Genomic DNA, 20,353 nt, shown 5'->3' with positions numbered 1-20,353 from the left:
TCTTGCTTTTATTCTTCTCAGATGTAGAAAATGAGGTAACGGTAGCCAACTGCAGCTTTCCGCACTCAATATTGGCCCAACGATTCGTCATACAAAGACGTGACAATATCTGACATCACCGTTTGAAAATATCAAAAAGCAGGCATCTTCCTCCCCTTAACATCTTACCCCGAATCACTCTATATGTTGCAGTCAAAACCATTTTTTAGTTAGGATGCGTTTTAACTAGTTGATACTGGATATCTTTGTTTAAACCCGTTTTGTCTAGTTAAAACTAGAATTTACTGCTAGTCAAAAATGAATTTGAGTTAAAACTAGTTTTAACTAGACAAAACGGGTTTTAACAAAGACATCCAGTATAAACTAGTTTCAAATAGTTAAAATGCATTCTAACTAAAAATGGGTTTTGACTGTAACATATATTAATGATATTTTTTAATATTTCTAAAAATTTAAATTTTGCATTTAAGTATTTGATAACAAACATTAATTAATAAACTTTTTAAAGCTGTTACTAGAGTTTCTAACTTGTGATATTAATTAATGAATATGTAGACTTTTTTGTTTAATAGTTACAATGTGTACTATTTTATTGATTTAAAAAGTTTTTTTTCTCCTTTTTTGACAAATTTTAGTTTAAAAAAATTATATAATGTTTAGAAAAAATTTACCAAATTTTTTAAAACATTTCAATTTTATGATTAATAGCCAAAGTATTTTGTGTATAACTTAATTTTAAAATTAAAGGCTTTTAAGTAATCAAGAAAATTAGATGACAATATAAATAAATAACAACTAACCCGTTACAAAGCTATACATCCACAAGAGCCGAATTATCGGGCTAGAGTTGGCTATAATAAATAAATAATTAATAAGACAATTTGGCACTAGAGCTTGGCGTTAGGCGCCATCTCTTACTAAACTTAATAATTATAATTAAATTAAATAAATAATTTATAAATCTAGAAGAGAAGAATGGTCCACAATGGAATTCAAACTATGCAACTAGGGCTTTCAAAAGCTTGGTATGGGACCCAGGAGAGTAGAGCATAATCTTTTTGTGTTTTTTTTTTAAAACAAATGTAATATATGAAATGCTTCTTTATTAAAAAAAATAGCAGTCAAATTATTTTTGATATTTTTTACTAACATTAATTTATAGGGACAAGAAGTACTACAGGTGCCTAAGTTTTCTCTGGACCCGGGGAAAAATCTAGCTCTCTTCCTCTTGACTGACCTACATATTGAGATGTGTAGCCAATTATGCCACCTAGATCCATGTTCTAGCTTTACTTCTAAATCTATATATAACTTAGATTACAGTATAACCATACTGATCACGTAAAGCATTGACTAAAAATATTCTCTGCTCACAAGCCCTTAAGTTCTCTCTGTTCGCAATATCCTACTGAATAGTCCAAAAAGTATGGCAATGACATTTGGCTAATATTCAGATAAAATTTACATTATTCTATTGATTGTTTATATATGAAAAACTTAGAAAAAATAAGCAGAAAACATTTATTAAGATATTAAAACAGTGCAATAAATAATGATGTTGAAACAATTAAAGTGTAGATACTATTGCCATTAAAATTACATATGGCACAAATAATTTCACAAAATAGTTAATACAGAACTACTTTTTTGTTTTATAATGAATATAATAAGAATTAAGTAAATTTAAAACCTACAAGTATTTTTCAATCTAGCACTGATTAAAATAAAAATGAGTATGCAACATGATCAAAATTAACTTATGTTACTTGATAATAGACAGAATATCTCTTCCAAACATGAAATTAAAGCTAAATTAGCATAAATTGATATAAAACAGTTTGAAATCAATGGAGCTTATAACTGATAAATTAAAGTGAACATTTAAAATAATACATTGAAAATATTGTATTGGATTAATAGAATGTTATTCTATTGCATGATAATTATATACACGTATATGTATAAATCTTAGTACAATATTTTAAAATTCTATTCTGTTGCATACATCTAATCAATGAAGAATAATTTTGTCTATTTTAGGTAAATATTTTCTCTATTTCTATTTTTAAAGAAAATAATTATTAATTAAAAGTTTCATTAACATGGCATTGTATATTCAGTCTCATTTCAGGCACATAAATAAATAAAAAGTCAGCCTTAACCTAAATTAATGTCAAAATTTTAAAATAAACCCTTCTAACCTTTTATCTGGCATGTCGTTCTATTTTTAGAATCATTCTATTTACAGAAACGCAAACGTTTTCACAGTCCCTCCTGGGCTCTTCTTCAGGAGGGGCTGTGAAAACGTTTGTGTTTCTGTAAATAGAATGATTCTAAAAATAGAACGACACCAGATAAAAGGTTAGAAGGGTTTATTTTATTATTACTAGTTCCGGTGCATAGAGAGATTATATACAAAATTTTAAAATTAAATTACTGGTGAGGCAGTGGTGTAGCGAACATAACTGGCACCCGGGGCATGACACTTTATTGGCACCCCCCTCCCTTCTCCAGAAACACACACAGTTTGTCTTGGAGACAATTTTGGCGTCCCTCTGTGAGTGGCGCCCGGGGCATGATATACCCCCTTGCCCCCTCACTATGCCACTGTGGTGAGGTAGGAGATTGGAATAGTTTATACACCCGAGCGCTCTAATATAGAAAAAGGCATTCTGCCCATAACTAAAAAGTCTCAAATTAAGAAGAGGAGTAATTGGTAGGATATATTGTGTAGTACCTATAGTTTTTAAACAAATAAACAAGCTTTACAGGCAATTATACTCATATATGTAAAGATGGCTGATGTAGAGTTGATATTTAGGTTTGGTATGAAAGTAAAAAGTGAGAATAAAGAATGGCCTATCTTACAATGTATGTAGTTAAGTTTATTAGAGTGATACTAGAACATAAAAACACTATTAATAAAAGGCAGATCAATACAAAGCTTGCCAAATACTAGTGTATATTACAAGATGAATACACACAACAATGGTTTTAAAATTAAGGTCAAATTCTTATCTATCTGATAAATTTGTTATATTTTACAAAATAAAATAATCACTAATGTCATGATTAATAAAAATGATTATAATTGAAGAAATGAAGAAAATTATAACAATGCAACCATTTTCAAATACCCATGAATTTTTAGGATAAACCTTGTAGGAATTAAACAGTAAAAGAATCATCCCAAGAATTTCTACCAGTATTTTGTGGGAACACAATAAAAATCAGCTAAACTGGTATATTTGCACCAAAAAATCAAAAAATAAAGTAAAAACTCCTTTCCCAATTGCTATATTTTGAAATAAAAATATTTAATGTTTTTCTAACGCATCCAAGGATTCACAGCTTAAAAATTGAACAAAATCACCACCCCCCAAAAAAGGGAAACGTCTACTAAAAATATAGTTAATCTAACGGAAACGAAACTAACCCAACTCAAGCGCCGCCATAGGTAACATTAACCGTGCGAATATCTGTGGCTCCGTGACGCGCAGCAACAGAATGTGGACCCCTTCAAGTTGATGGACAACATTAAGCAACAGTATCCTCTGTAGATGTGTAACTTGTTAAAGTTTTATTATCAATAAAGATGAGATGATAATGGCATAAAATGCATTTTAACGGCAAGCGACGCGATTCGCGATCGCGATAGCGAGGCCGACTTAGCGGAGAGTGCGACGCGACTCCTTATCATCGCGCGATCGCTGGAAAAAAGTATGATAACTTTTTTATTTTTCGTCTCCGGTCCAAAAGTAGGGTATCGTTGAACTCGTCTCGATCTCTTGAGTTCAAATATATATCCAAAGACCCGAAATTCCATAGGTGGTAATCTAAAGTATCCCCAAAGTTTTTAGGCACTGCGCATTTCTCGAGGCTCTGCGTTTTACGTTAATAAAACTCTCATTTTGTTTGGGAACTTCTATAATATATATAAAAGCATAAGCATAATAAAAACTTATTAAAAATAATATAACAACAATAAGTGATAAGTAAATCATAATTACTTTCTGAAGGTATAGAGTTTTCTTTATGCTCAAGGGTTAATATGTACCTAGATAATCCAAGATGGCGGCTCGTCTCTGATTCCAGCAAGGAAACAATGGAGACGCACGTTCTAACCTAACCTAACCTATTCTAATAAATTACCATAATTATTAGCAACCAAATTATTAGAATAGGTTAGGTTAGGTTAGGTTAGGTTAGAACGTGCGTCTCCACTGTTCCCTGTCTTCTGATTGCTGGAATCGGAGACGAACCGCCATCTTGGACTACCTAGGTACACATAACCTGCTCAAGATATTGCATCAGAATATTTTTCTATCAAGATTCAAAGGGTATTTTGAATAAATTTTATTTGCTTTAAATAATCATAATATTAGGAACTACTGAAGGTTGATTATTTACTAACAATTACCGGAAAATTCTGCAAATTTCTTAAAAATTCACTTTTTTTTCTTATTTTGTGTTAAGGTTGAGGAAATTTTACAAATAGAAAGTATAATTAACTCATAAACTGTCAGAATACATTTGTATTTATTAATTTTAAACCTACTTATTAGTTTTTTTTGCTCGTTATAGCATGTCACAAATGGTCAATAATCAATACATAGCTTATTTGTAACAGGACTCTGAAAATTCTTCACTTGTCAGAGCCTGTAATATCTGGAATAGTTGTGCTTATGCTGTCTTAATTTTTAACCATGCCCAGTAGCTTCAATAACTGTAACGCCAGGTTGTGCAAATTGGGCAAGAATCCAAACGAGTATGACGAAGTCTGCAAGTATGAAGTTTTTCTTCATAAACCTGATTATTAAAGACAAACGAACTGCCGAATTATTGGGCTATAAGCTTGGATGTTAGAGCAGCCAAGGTAGACAAATCAAGAACACTAGAGAGCAAAAGAAGTACTACAATCTCGAAAATGAACGAAAAATCTTCTGGGCTATGAGTGAAAAAACACATCTGTCTTCTCTTAAATGCATTAACTTAAAGACGATTCCACCCACATGAATTGAATCGGAAAGGGAATTCTTGGTAGCGGGCTTTTCATTAGTTAAATAAGAACCAGATCGAGTGATTGGAGTATTGACCATCTTTGCTTTTTAAAATCTTATTATAAAAATTTACAATATTTTGTATTCTGTTTTATTTAAAAAACGAAAATTACCTTTTAAGTTAGAAGTTCGATCTAGGTTCATTTTTTTAAAAATTTTCAACTCAATTCAAAGCATTTTTATCTTCTTGTTGTCATCATATGTAGTTTCCGGCAAACTTTAATAAATTTTTTCTATTTGTGAAAATTTCTACCTAATTCGAATGTAATTTTTAATGTATATCTTATACAGCATTGTTAATATGATTTTGGAGGTTGCAGAACGTATTAAATTACTTTAAAAAATAAAAAAATAATCATCATTTGATTTCAAGATATTTTGTATATCTTAAAAATAATTAATTTTATCCTGGAATTTTCCCAGAATCCCAGGACAAGCAAAAGACCGGGAAATGAGAAACACTACTATCAATATAAATGTAATACATTTTTACTTTCAATCAACTTTTAAAGCTTTGCTTTTAGGATTCGAACGGTCATTGTTTCAGAGGATACTCAACTAAACGATGGCAGTAATTAACTGGACTATAAATTTACTATTATTAATGATTAGATATTAAGTAATTTGGTAGTACAGGTAGACATTAAGCATCATATCTTATCTAAATTAATAATTTGTTTAAATTATTTAACATTCTGGAAGAAAAGTAGTAGCCTGGAACATCACGTTTCGGACTACTTCTTTTTCTATGTTTTTCATAAAATGTGAGATTATAATCCATATTATTGATGTAAGACTAACATCATTAAAAAGGAATTTGGTGATATAATAATTTAACTTTATCAAGTTACATATGAGTTTAGAGACAAACTTCTACGAGTTTGAGAAAGAATCTACATCTATTTGATACAACTATTAGGCCTATCCTTAAAGTTCATCTGATAAAAATAAGAAAATAATCAGAAAATTTAAAGATGAACTGAATGGAGAAAAAATGATATTTTAGATCTTAAATGAATAAACTGTGTAGTTATAGAACTGATGATTCAGTAAATAAAGTTAAAAGGAATCAACAAGGTTGTGTTAAAGAAAGAAATTTGTTTTGATGATTATGAGAATTGCCTTTTCAATCAAATTGAGTATTTTCATGATATTTTTACAGAAGAATTAAATAAGAAATCTCTGAGCTGCAAGGATGATAAAAGAATTTCGATTCCAAACTCTACAGATATCCTTGCACGAGGTCATAGGAATTATTTTAATCAGCTTTGCTTATCAAGAACCTTAGTTTTTCAATGCTGTTTCTGTAAATAATGATTTCCTTCATTGGATTATTTTACATAAGCTCTGCTAACTTTGTTTTTATAATCTTCAGGAATAGAAATTCTTTCAGATTTTTCATCTAATTCTTCTTCGTCTATATTAATTTCGTTCATTAATTGAACACATTCGTGTGGTTTAAGTGTTTTACTGTCTTTCGAAGTTAATGATATTCCTGGAATGCTAACTTTTGCTTCTTTTTGTTTCTCATTATACTTTGCCAAAGCATTATGTTCATTATGTTCTTTTTGATATGCCTCTTCTAATTTATTAATTATATCCTTATACTTTTTATTTTTTAGTATTGAGTTACTCAACATTATACATTTACAATCTGATTCACACATTTTAGAAAAGAAAATAACAAATAGGAAGGCTAAGAAGACTGAACAACAATAGTGTCTCTGATAATTCAGAGGGTTTTCATAACTTTTCAGGTGCTGAGAATAATAAGATCTATATTGATAAGGTTGATTTAAATTTATTAAGCCAGCGTCACTGCTCAAGACCCGAAAGGGTTTTCAAAGCCCTGAAAACAACAAAATTAACTTTACTTTTTCAGGATAAGTGGATTGAGGCTTTGAAAATCTTTGAGGATTGAGCTTAAAAGATTGTTATAGATGCCTTGCTGCAGAGGATGAGAAGGAGTTAGATGCTCCAAAGGACTCTGTAGAAAATATTGCCTTAAGTTTTGATAAAACTTACTCTGAACAGAATTTTCCCAAATCTTATAATGGAAAGAATAGGAGGGGATGAAAAAACTGCATTTTTGAAAATGGACTGTACAGTATACACTCAGTATAATATGAATTAAAAAACAAGAAGAATGTATTCTGTTTTATAAATGTAATCTTAAACTCAATTTACTTTTGCAGTCTGGACCAAAATAACCAAACTTGTCATTGTATACTGTAATTATAAAAGGCATAGTAAATGTCCATGAATGTTGTGTAATGTCAAATTCACGCATTTGATAGAAATTGATTTCTTTTTTATTATTAATATAGGTCATCTCACAAAAATAATGGCATGCTGGAGCTTAATTGATTTTGAACCGACCGAGATGCCTGGATGGAGGACATCAAAAAAGGAAAATTCCACACATCTTATAAGCACAGTTAAAACGTCTGTAATGCTGCAACAAATTGTGGAATTTCAGAGAAAGTACGTGACAACCAACTTCAATCATCAATGCGGTTTTAAGGAATTAGTCAGATTTGTTCACATCATTTGCAAAGAAGAACATATTGGAACCTACAAGAATGAGAATGAAACCAAAGATGTCATCTTGAAGGTAATAACAGCCGACAACAATCAGATTCATCTGACTTCAAGAAAACAAGTTGAAACTGCCAACATTGCCAAAGCTGTTTTGACACTTCAAGAAAGAGCAAACGAGGAAAAGGAAGATTGTAAAGGACTCTTGGAAATAGATGAATACATCTTAGGAATCCACTGTATATTGCTGACAGGTCTTGATGATCAACTGATGACTCCTGCCGGGAAGTTCTCACAGTACCTTCGAAGTGCAGAGTATAATGGAGAAGTACATTTTTATCCCTGTTTTGGATCTCAAGAAGAAGCAAGGGATGCCGTTCAACTTTGCCTCGATCGTTACAACGAACTTTTCAGCGAGATCTCGAAACAAAAGAAACAGAACCTCCGCTTGTTCGTTAATCAAATTTTCAAACTTAGTTCATATCTGTTGTTCACTTTGATATCTTTGCATCCATTCGGGGATGGGAACGGCCGTCTCTGCCGATTGTTGGCAAACTATTGCCTGTCTACGATGACCCCGTTTCCGTCTCCAATTTATAATGTGTACAGTCCGTCCACGCATGAAGATTTTTTGAATTCTATTATTACTTGCAGGAACTCTAACGACAAGAAGCCTCGAGATCTATGTGCCTTAATAATTGAAGCAAACTATACCAGTTGGTTGGATTACATTAAGGATGCAGAAGGTACAGACTAATTAAGCTTTGTATATAAAAGATTTTACCAAGTACTTGTTACTGTTGATAATAAAGATCATCAAATTTAGTTACTATTTTTTGTCAATATATTAAAGTATTTATATAAATAAATGTATTTTCATAGCTAATATGTTGTCCTTGTACCTTTTTTTGAGTGAACTCAGCACAGGAAGAAATTAAAGTATTTTATAGTAAAGATAGGCCTCGGAGTCACTCAGTTTTCTGAAGTATCCTCACTTTTTTGGTCATTTCCACGTGCTTAATTAGGAAGATGTAGGACCAATAGAAAATAATTTTAAAGCCAAACAATCTGCCGGAATAAAATACTCGGCCTTGAGCAGGACTCAAAACCACAACTGCCGTTCAGTGTTGTTAGGTTATAGGAAACAAAAATTGCTTTCACATATGTAAAAAATCCCTCTACAAATTCTGAAGCCAATGTTGAAAGTTATGTACTCATGCCATATTGTTGTTATTAGACAAAGTGTAGTTCTTCAGAGTTGCATTTCCTTCTATGGAAATTAAAAATGAGTATTATAAGCATCCCTACATTTTTAGCTGTTTTCTAAGAAAATCCCTTTGCAAAGGAGAACACACTACGCTGAGGGATTAATCTCTCATGCTGACAATACTGCTGCAGCTTCTAAATTTAAAATATAATTATACGAGCCCAGCATTCCTTTCATTATTGTTTAATTGTAATTGTCAATTAATTATTGATTGGAAATAAATTATCGATTGCTTTAATAAACATATTTCTCTTAGCAAACTGTATTATTCTTTTTCATTAGTAACTTCTGGAACCTAACCCCTTCTTTTGTATAGCACAGATTTGCATAATGCAACACTTTTTCAAAACATTCAAATTGTGTTAGAGTTGAAACCATGTTATACAAGAGATACCTGTATTTACTAATTATTCATTTCAGACCTATGTTATACAAAATGCTTTTATTTAATTATTAGGTGGTAGATCCCTGTAAAAGGAAGAGTTACAGAGTTTAATTGAATTTGAACAAAAACATAGTAAACAAGATAAAATACACTGGCTGTCAAAAGTTAAGCATGGATCACAAAAATGACAATATTTTCAAAACCACTTAAATAAGTTTTTAAAACTTTCATAGGGTTGTACATAGATACGTTAGGTTTACATTGCATACATTTGGGAAAAAATGAGTGAATGTTAACAGAAAAAAGACGAATGCAAGTAACTATAAATGGAAATACAAAAAAAAAGAGGTTTGAATGCAAATGTTGAGGTCAATATGGAATGTGACCTCCTCTAGCATTAATGCAAGCTTGACAGCATAAAATCATATCTTCAATAAGAAACTGCAACTGAGAAGGCAGAGATAGCCATTCATGTAAAAGAGCTTTTTGTGATCCATGTTTGTTCTATGCTGCTCGTCAAAAGTTAAAGTGTTACCAGTTGACCACAATTATGGGATATGTGAAGAAAGAGTACAGACAGCTGGACTGATTATAAGTTTTTGATAACTTTGCTAACATAGTTGGCTATCCTTATTATTGAATATTGTAAGATATGAAAGTAGAGGTGGAATTTTTAAGTAGGAAACACGTTTGAAAAGCACTTTAAGCAGGAAGCACTGTTTTTCAGACAGGCTGGTTGAAGAGGATTGCAAGATACTAAGAAATGATAAATGTTAATTGGATCAAGGTTACAAAACAGACAGAGCCTGTGCTGATCAAGAAAGATAATTTTGGACTTCAAAGAGAAGAGATTTAGACCGAGTTGCATTAGGAGACATTTATCTGGGTGATTAAGGTCACTAAAGATGTATGGTTGAAGGTAATATTCAGACAGAGTTTGAAGGTACTGAAGATGATGTTTAGAGTGATGAAGTGATTGTGTGTCTTTGATAATGCCATAACCTAGTCAACTGTCGATGATCATTAAGACATATATTATCTAAATATCTACAAGCTGGACTTTTTGGCTATTAATAGGCCAATAATTTAAGATTTATATTATTATATTCTGAAAATAAAATTACGATACTTGGAATTAATTACAAAAATCCAAGCACACCGAATCACATATAAGATTAATTTATGCCATTAAAATGTCACTTAAGAGAACCGAGTTTTAAATAATAATTTCAAACATAAACATATACACAATCAAACCTTGGCTTACAAACACCCCTGTTTACGAACAAAATTTTGAATGCCATATTTGCCCAGGTTGCCGTATAACATCTCGGTTGCCAAACAAGCTATTCGGCAAAAGTTGTCTATAGACTGTCAACTCCCTGTACTTCCTGTGTTAAAGAAAGTTGATGGTCCTGACCAATCAACACAGACTACCGATTCAGAAGTTAGTGGTGCCAAGATCACCTTGTGTTATTAGAAGGCATGACACAAATCATTGATGATGTTACGATTTAAATTATATTTCAATGTGCATGTGGGAAAGGTACTATTTCTGTCATTCAGTACACACCACAATTGAATTTAAATCAAATTAATTAATAAAAACCATGTTAATTGACATTCACATAATATAAATGGCATCCAAGTATTCGTGTTTAAATATGTTTGTTAAATTAGATATATAATATTACATTAATAAATTTTTATTATGTATTATAATATTAATATTTAATATTTATTAATATTAGGTAGCCAGTTAATTACAACAAAAAATAATAATTAAATTGAAAAATACTAAAATAATAATTAAAACTCTGGCTTCTACAATGAAACTGAAAGTAAAATTAAAAATAAAATTGAAATCAAATCAATTGAAACAATATTTCCAAAAGTGTGGGTAAAGTACTTGTTGTCTGTCTTGATTGATTTGGATATATTTCATGCAGGCAGAATTGAGTCTCAATTTATAGCACTTTGTAAAGTGTTAGTTTCAGTTTCGGTTTTTGTTGATGGTGATGAAACATTTGCTTTTAATTTAATATATGTATAGATAATATAGTGTTATATTGCATGTGTAGGCATTTTTATGAATGAAATACAACTAAAAAGGTAAGCCTTATGTTTTACGGCTTTGTTTTCAGGGCCGGAAACAGATTAATCCACTTTATATTGTTTCTTGTGGGAAAGTTTGTTTTGCTTTGAGAACAACTTTTAGGAACGAATCAAATTCGTAAACCAAGGTTTGACTGTATAAAAAATCCATTTATTAATGCTTTACAAGCTTAAAACACAACGACAAATTGACTGCAGTCTGACAAAATTGAAAAGCAGACCAATATTTACAAACTAAACCTTGCATTTAATTTACTTTTCATTAAGTTGAGAGCAAGCTGACAGACAAGTTTTAATAACTTAGTAAAAATTTTAATTTAGTTTGAAATATTTCCTGATATTTCAATTCGATTTTTTAATCTACATAATAGTAAATCTATTAGAAATTTCCTCAGACCAAACAGTGTGAGTAGTAAATAAGAGAACTAGTTTCTATAACTGCATGCATATAAGACATCAAAACATGGTTCACTCTTGTTTTCAATATACTTTAATGTATGCATAATATATATTAAAAATTAATTAAATAATATAAAATTCTGACTAAACGTTGAATTCCAAGTATACATTTATAGTGCTTAATATCAATAATTCTTTTTACCTACACAATAATTATCTAATTTTATCTGTTAACAATGCACTAAGACTATATTTAAAATGTAAGGCTCTTCAATTTTAGTTCATACATTAAAAATTGAGTTTTTATTATTTTAAATAATCACCAAATAACCTTTTAAAAGTTTATTGGTAATAATTATCATTTATTTAAAAAGAATTTATTACATTAATTTATATAACACTTTCTGGACTGTAGAATAAGCTTTTATAAATGCCATGCAGACGGTTTTTTTTGGCTATTTTTAAAGGAATAAAAAAAAAACCAATAATACATGTCATGATATTCTGGGATTTGTTTCTTTGTACTTTTGTTAATGTGAAACAATTAACAAAATAATTATTAAAAGGAAAAAATGTTTTAAAAAATTAGAATGAAATGTTCTTTTTTTTAATGGTGTTTACATTGATGGAGCTTAAACAAGATTCATTTTCTTTGGTTTCGGCATCAGAACTATGTATTTCTGATCTGGGTTTATCATTATTAAATGTAAAGCTTCGTTGACTGATAACTTTCTGCACACAGCCATTTTACAATGCGTGCCACTTATCAGTGGAAAAAAATTACCATTTCCACTGATAACATACTTCTTACATCAACCATAGACAAGTCTAAGCCATTTAGCTCTGCACTACAACATGTAAAACTGAACAAGTGAGACTTGTCAATAGACCAGAAAGCATTAATAATTATGAAATATGTCTTACAAGCAAAATAACAATAAAACTAGGATAATATTTACATTGCGGAATAAACAGATTAAAGCGTTTAACTGAAAATATTGTTAATATTGATCCTAATTATTTAATTATTAATATGTTTTCACTAAAAAAAAAAGGGGGGGGAAAGCATGCTTTTAAGAACTAAGAATCAAATTTTAAATTAAACTGTTTCTAAATACTACCAATTTTACAAAAATGTAAAATATAAAAATACTAAGATTTTTTTTTAATAATTAGTAAAAAGTAATTTGATTAGGGGCATATAATTTATAAAGAGAATAAATGGAATAATTAAGTTGATATAAAATAGTTTTACATCTAGTATTAATTTATTTAAATAATATAAAAAACTATTTCTACTTTAAAATAAACTAAAAGGTATCATAGTAATTTCTTACAATGGTTTCATTTGTTACAAAATATAATGAAATAAATTCTATAAAGCATATCCGTAAATAAACTTACGTAAATAGCAGAATGTAAAGAATAAATAATAAAAATAAATATAAGTAAATAAATTTGAAAAAGCATTTGTATTTATTGTATATTGTTTTATCACACTTTTAATGACATACTTAATTTTAAATTATATTTATTCTGAAATTTATTTATATCAGAGATAAAGAAAATCTTAAATAAAGTACAAATTATAATAATAAAAGTTGAGAGGTTTAAAAATTGTAATTAAAAAAGAAACAAATTATTAAGTATTTAAAATAAAGTACTTTAGAAATCATGCATTTATGTTTGTATGTTAAAAATTTCCCTTTCCAAATCTGTTTTTCTATTTTATTAAAGAAAAAAAGTCTCTAAAGGTCAACATCTAAGTGATGATAAATGGCTGCTAACCATGACTGATCTTCCTTGCTGAAGATGATAGTCAAGTACCTGTTTGAAAGACGCTCAATCAACTGGCAGTGTCAGATCGTAGCTCGACGGGATTCTGCCACTGCTTCGAGCGAAGACGTGAGTTGTGACAGAACCCTGAATGTTAAGGTTCAGGAACTAATTAATACTACCAGAGTCCATTTTCTTTTTTCTTTTAAATTTAAGCAGAATAATGAGGGATACTGTTCAACCAAGGTTTCACTGCCAATTCATCAATATGATTTTTATAAATAACATGAATTTTAATTACTTAATTCAATTCTGCACGAACAGGTTCTTAAAAACCTTAGTTGATATAAAGAACTGTTTTGATTATTATGTAAATGTAATATGATTTGAAATTTTTTATAATGATGATAATTTATAATATAAAAAAAATTATATATATACATTTAACTATTATTAAAACAATGGAATATAGTTTATAGTTATTAAATCATATAGAAATTAATTAACTAATGAACTGTTTCTTCATTTAAATTAAAACTGAAAATAAAACTGATTCTTTTAAGTAAAAATTATATATAATTAATAAACAAAATAAATTTCACAATGTTGCATAATCTACATTTAAAAATTTTTCGTTATTTTTAAAAGGATATTAAAAACTGATGAATAGTTAATAGCTAATGAATGAATAATTAAAAATATTTAAAATAAAATAAATTATATTTATTTGTACATTTATCAAATAGAAAATGTACTTCATCTTAAATATTTTTAGCAATTTTATTAAAATAAATCCTATTATATTTATTACAACTTTGTATAAGTTATATAATATAGCAAAGAAAATTTGTTATTGTAAATGTGTAGTAATTTTTAGTTAAACAAAATTAAAAGAATTTTACTTTTTTACAATTTAAAAAAATTGATTTCCATTTATTTGTATGCATTTAATTATAGACATAAATAAAAATTATAAATGTTTTCTTAATGCTACTTTTTAACGTAAGCTCAAAATTGTATTTTGGATAATAAGTTTCAGAATTTCATAAAAATCAGAAATTTCTTCTAATATGTATAATGTAATTTGGTAACAATCTTAGTTTAAACACATTGAAATCACTTAATAAAAGATTTAACACCTTCTATCGCCCAGAATACTTTATTTAATTAAACACGAACGTTTTTAGCCTAATGTAATAAGCCATCCTCAGGTGAACTTGCATTCGATCGTATTCATACATTCAAATGCCAGTTCACCTGAGGATGGCCTATTACATTAGGCAAAATACGTTTGTGTTTAATTAAATAAAGTATTCTCAGCGATAGAAGGTGTTAAATCTTTTATTAAGAGTTTTTAAAAAAGCTGAGTTTGATATTTAATTCACATTGAAAAGCTAATTTCATTACATAGCTAATCTTAAATGTCATTATACTTTATAATATGTTACAAATAATGGTCAGATGACCCAAGCAATTAAGGGCATGCCAGCAGCTCTGAGGAATCAGGTTATTAGAAATTTTACATGAGTGTCTTAAGATGGCTGTACACATTTGTTATATGCAGATTGCTGAATAATTACTTATTTGTTCCCTTTGATTTGGAACAATATACTGACGAGTGGAAAATGGCAAATATCAAATATTTGTCAAGCAAAGTCAGGAGTAAATCATCCACACTACTTAGTATGGCCAAATGTTTGTTCAGCATTCTGTGAATACTGGATGTGTGATGCCATTTTGAGTGAAATTTACAATCATTGTGTTGAGAAGATTAGAAAACTTAACCTTAGATTCTGGATCACAAGGGTACGTTGTATGATGATGTCATAACATTTGTCCAATAAGATTAAACCTTTTGTATTTTTGCATTATACAAATATCTTGTACAGTCTTTTTGTCCTCCTCTCTTTCACCTTGTTTTGAGTAAGATGTACTAATTCTCCATTATATTGCATTAAAGCTATTCTTTGTCCATTAAGTTTCATGTGTCCATTCTTGAAAAAAAACTTTCAATTTAAAATATCAACTCAACACATTGTCAGCTATTCCACTGTAAGCCTGGTTGAATGTATAAGGCTTAAATAAAGAGCCATTTCCGCTTTTGAGGCCAAAAGGGTTAAATAAACACATTACAGAATAATGATAGTTTCTATTTATACTGTATAATCACTTTTAAAAATATTAAAAAATTAAAATAATATAATTCCTTCTGTAACATGTTATACATTTATGATTTTTCTGTTTTTCAATCAAAATATAAAATAAAATAAAAACATAACTATCAAGTCAAAAACACTTGATGAAGAAATGCTTAATTTTGAATTTCCGTTTTAATACAGGTATCCCTCATATAACATTCTGAAAAAGTACTGTGTTATGTGAATCCGTGTTGTACGAAACAAAGGGCTAATGCAAAACATAGAGTCAGGTTGTAAAAGTTAGAGATGGAAAATAATAATATACTTTTGCTAAGAGAAATACTTATATTAAAGCAATAAATAAATAAATAATAATAATCACAATTAAAAGTACTGTATTATGCATTAATATTACTTTTAGTTAAACAAGGGCGTTTTCTTTTTACAAAGTATCGTCGTCATCCAAGTTTTTTTTCTTGAAATTGATCAGAGATATCATCATCTTCATTTTTTTATTTTTATCATAAAAAAACTTTTATGGATGACAAAATAAAAATATGTTATTAATTAAAAATTTGTTCTAGGGGCCCTCATTTGTTCAGTCGAGTACAAAGCAATTTTTCTCTGGATTTTGTGTTCAAATATCAAATTATTTGAGTCAGGAACAGTTTGAGTACCGAGATACCACTGTATTTCATTCGTCATTTTTACAAATGATTACTTACCTATCGTTAAATAAAAGTTTAACAACACTTACCTAAAAATGTTTACTTTACAAAATATGAAGATTAATCTGTAAAATGAAAACACTAACATTCTTAAATGCTAATGTCTGAAAGCAACATCAACAATACCTGGTTGATAGGAAGGCTAAGCCAAGGAAGAAAAAAAACTACTACCGGTTTTTATTAAAGTAAGCCTGATTAAAGGCAGAAAACAAATTGAAAATTTCAATATTGTAAAATCCGTAGGCAAATTTGAGATGACATGTATTACTTGAATAAAAAAAATATTGAATAATGGAGTGGCACTTAAAAATTGTAAAATTTTGTAAGGCCAATTTCCTGAATTCTCAAACTGTGCTGTATGGGGGATATCCCCAATTTTCCAACTATCAAAGCAAAAAAAGTGTTGTACAAGGGATACCTGTATATACTGTACTGATGTTGGGATTAGTATTTAACCAAAAAAGTACTTCAATTCATGAATTGATAAATGAAAGTAGCAATATATATATATATATATATTAAACATTAATAATTATGTATAAAAAATATAGTATTTCAACCTTTTTCCAGTGTAAAACAGTTATATTTTTTTTCTTTTTAAATCAGTAAAAGTTTTTATTTCTTAAAAACTTTCCCAGATTTTGTGAAATTATTAAAAGTAATCATTTAAAAGCAATGACATAGAAGAACAACCTTGAAAACATTCTAAAATTAGAATTCTCGACTTATATGTTGATTTCTTCTACGTAAGGCTGACGAAAGCGCCTGAAAGAGGCCAAAAGACATTTGCTATTGTGTAAATTAAAAACTTTGTCCTACTTGTAAAGTATGGTTTATGAATATTAGTGAAATTATTATCTGACTATTTGACTTAGCGGTTGCCAACTTTTATTACTTTTATTTATAGATAAATAATAATATAATAATAATAATCTATGTGAAAATCTTTATTTTGGATAGAGCTTCTATATGAATAGATTTTTTTTTTTAATTTAATTATGAAGTATATAAGTAAAAAATATAAAAAACATGGCCGACGGTAATACATTTAATTGTATAAATAAATATATCAAAACAACGTTTAACAAGAATTACTCTGTTTCCGTTTATTCGTCTGTCGTTCGCTCCAGATGACAGTCCAATTTCACAATCACGGAGGTGACCTTTCCTTAGAGGCTACTGCCTCCGGAATAAAATGCAAAACAGTCAACTAGCCATGGCCATGTTTTTTATATTTTTTACTTAAATTGTAATTTGTGAAAGTGGCGATAGCCCAGAGGACGCTAGTTGACTGTTTTGCATTTTATTCCGGAGGCAGTAGCCTCTAAGGAAAGGTCGCCTCCGTGATTGTGAAATTGGACTGTCATCTGGAGCGAACGACGGACGAATAAACGGAAACAGAGTAATTCTTGTTAAACGTTGTTTTGATATATTTATTTATGCAATGAAGTATATAGTTTGTTATATAAAATTTATAACATTTCTGAATGTGTAAAACAAATATTAATGTAGAATACTGTATTGCTATGAGTTTTAATTTATTGGATTGTTCAGAAACTTCATAGCGATTTTTGATAGCCGACAGTTCAGACACTGATTGAAGCAAAAACGATTAGAATTGTACAAACCAATGAATATTATGATGAATGTCCATTACAAAAAAACTATTTAGATTATTCAAATAGCATTTAATTTGTCTCATTGCAAAAATGGATGTGAACAACGTGCATTATCGACACTTGTTTCTTTTCTTTTTTCGTAAAGGCAAAAATGCTGTACAAACAGCAAAAAAGATACGTGATGTTCATGGTGGGAGTGCTGTAGCAGAATCAACTGTTTAAAAGTGGTTTGCAAAATTTAAAATGGGTAATTTCAGCCTTGAAGATGCTCCTCCTTATCCAGGAAGAATCCTGTTATTGAAGAGGACCAAATCAAAGCATTATTAGATGAAAACCCTCATTACACAACTCAAGAGATTGCAGACATAGTGAAATCATCAAACAGTACTCTATTTCAACATCTAAAGAAGCTCGGATACATGAATCATTACGACATTTGGATACCTCTCGACTTAACGAAAAAGAACTTACTGGATCTTATCTCCATTTGTGATTCTCTTGAAAGACGAAATAAAAATGACCCTTTTCTGAAGCATTTAGTGACAGGTAAAAGTGGATCATTTATAACAACATCAGCCAAAAATGATCATGGGGTAAGAAAAATGAACCACCATTAAAAACTCCAAAGGCTGGTCTTCATCCAAAGAAAGTCATGCTCACTGTCTGGTGGGATTGGAAAGGAATCCTGTACTACGAGCTGCTTCCACAGAATTGATTCTGTGTTTTTGATTCTGTGTGGTTTTCTAATAATGAAAACCACAGAAGTGGTTTTCATTATTAGATGAAAACCACTTCTGTAGAAGTGGTTTTCATCTAATAATGCTTTGATTTGGTCCTCTTCAATAACAGGATTCTTCCTGGATAAGGAGGAGCATCTTCAAGGCTGAAATTACCCATTTTAAATTTTGCAAACCACTTTTAAACAGTTGATTCTGCTACAGCACTCCCACCATGAACATCACGTATCTTTTTTGCTGTTTGTACAGCATTTTTGCCTTTACGAAAAAAGAAAAGAAACAAGTGTCGATAATGCACGTTGTTCACATCCATTTTTGCAATGAGACATTGATTCTGATAAGTATTGTTCCCAATTGGATAAGTTGAACATGGCAATTAAAGAAAAACATCTGAAACTGGCAAATAGAAAAGACACTGTGTTTCACCAAGATAATGTCAGAATGCACACGTCTTTACAACCACACCAAAAATTATTGGAACTAGGCTGGGATGTTTTACCCCACCCCCTACTCACCCGACCTTGCCCCATCAGACTACCATTTGTTCTTAAATAATAATAAATATAATTACAACTTTTAACAAAGATAAACTTTGCTTCAGTCCTTCTTTCCATTGTTTACACCATCCGCAGTTCATAAAATCACAAAACTCATGGAGACGACCTTTCCTTTTAGGCTACTGCTGCCATAGTAAAAAAATGTAAAATATGATAAACATAAATTACCGTTGACTGTGTTAAAATCATTTTTAATTTTATTTACCATTTGTTCTGTTCTCTGCAAAATTTCCTTCACGATAAAAACTTTGATACTTTGGAAGCTTGCAAAAACCACATGGATCAGTTTTTTGTAGGAAAAACTGGAATGTTCTATGAAGAGGGTATCACGAAACGCCCCCTTGGATGGCAACACGTCATTAAAAACAATGGTGCATACATAATGGAATAAAAGTATATTTTTAGTTTTAAAACAATTTCTTTTATTTCTCTTAAAAATTGCTATGAACTTTCCAAACAGACCAATATATCATCTCACATCAGAGATACTGCATATCAAGTAGTTAAATAATAAACAATAAAAATTTTTTATGTTTATAACTAGTGTTGCCACTAGGCCGGGTTTCACCCAGACAAGCCAGTTTTTAAATTCACAGTCCAGATTAATTATTAATTTGCCTGGTTTTTGGATGTTTTTAATGAACTTTGCACAATATAGGAAAGAGTAGGAAATTTGGAAGACAACTTAAAAACAGAAGAAAATTAATATAATTTCCCGTAACTATGAATTAAAAAATAAAATTTTCCAAATGTTCCAAAGTTCACATTGAATTTATGTTTAGTATTCAAACTTCTAATGCGTACATTGAAAGTTGTTTGTCTTCAATGAATAACTTATGGTGAGATAAAAGAAACAGAATAATGCCGGAAAATGTTAAAGCTGAACTACTAATTTGCAGTAACATAAAAATTGAATGTAAAAATTTTTACGAAGAAATAATAAAAAATAAAAAAACTTCTAGAAGCAGCTAGGAGCAACCAAAAATACGCTTTTAAGGCAGTAAATAAAGAATAATGTAATATTTATTTTTATG

At 29.6% G+C, this 20,353-nt stretch overlaps 1 protein-coding gene across 17 annotated transcripts in view; it reads right to left on the bottom strand.

Annotated features, from left to right (window-relative positions):
• Positions 1 to 20,353, bottom strand: part of LOC136980013 (protein turtle-like) — a 339,436-nt gene that overhangs the window by 45,143 nt on the left and 273,940 nt on the right. The window contains exon 19 of one of the 17 annotated variants that reach the window (XM_067276054.1): positions 8,775 to 8,868. The exons of 15 other annotated variants lie outside the window; for them this stretch is intronic. In XM_067276054.1, the coding sequence (XP_067132155.1) occupies positions 8,832 to 8,868 (37 nt within the window). In that variant the 3' untranslated portion in view covers positions 8,775 to 8,831. Of the gene's footprint in view, positions 1 to 8,774; positions 8,869 to 13,453; positions 13,793 to 20,353 lie in introns of those variants that run through there. One more of the 17 variants, XM_067276052.1, reaches the window with a different exon arrangement.

This window comes from Centruroides vittatus, unplaced genomic scaffold, assembly GCF_030686945.1.
Source record: "Centruroides vittatus isolate TY-2023 unplaced genomic scaffold, ASM3068694v2 contig_658, whole genome shotgun sequence".
In the NCBI taxonomy this organism is placed as follows: Eukaryota; Metazoa; Arthropoda; class Arachnida; order Scorpiones; family Buthidae; genus Centruroides; species Centruroides vittatus.
Note: the sequence above shows the minus strand (reverse complement) of the source record. Positions and strands in the feature narration are given on the sequence as shown.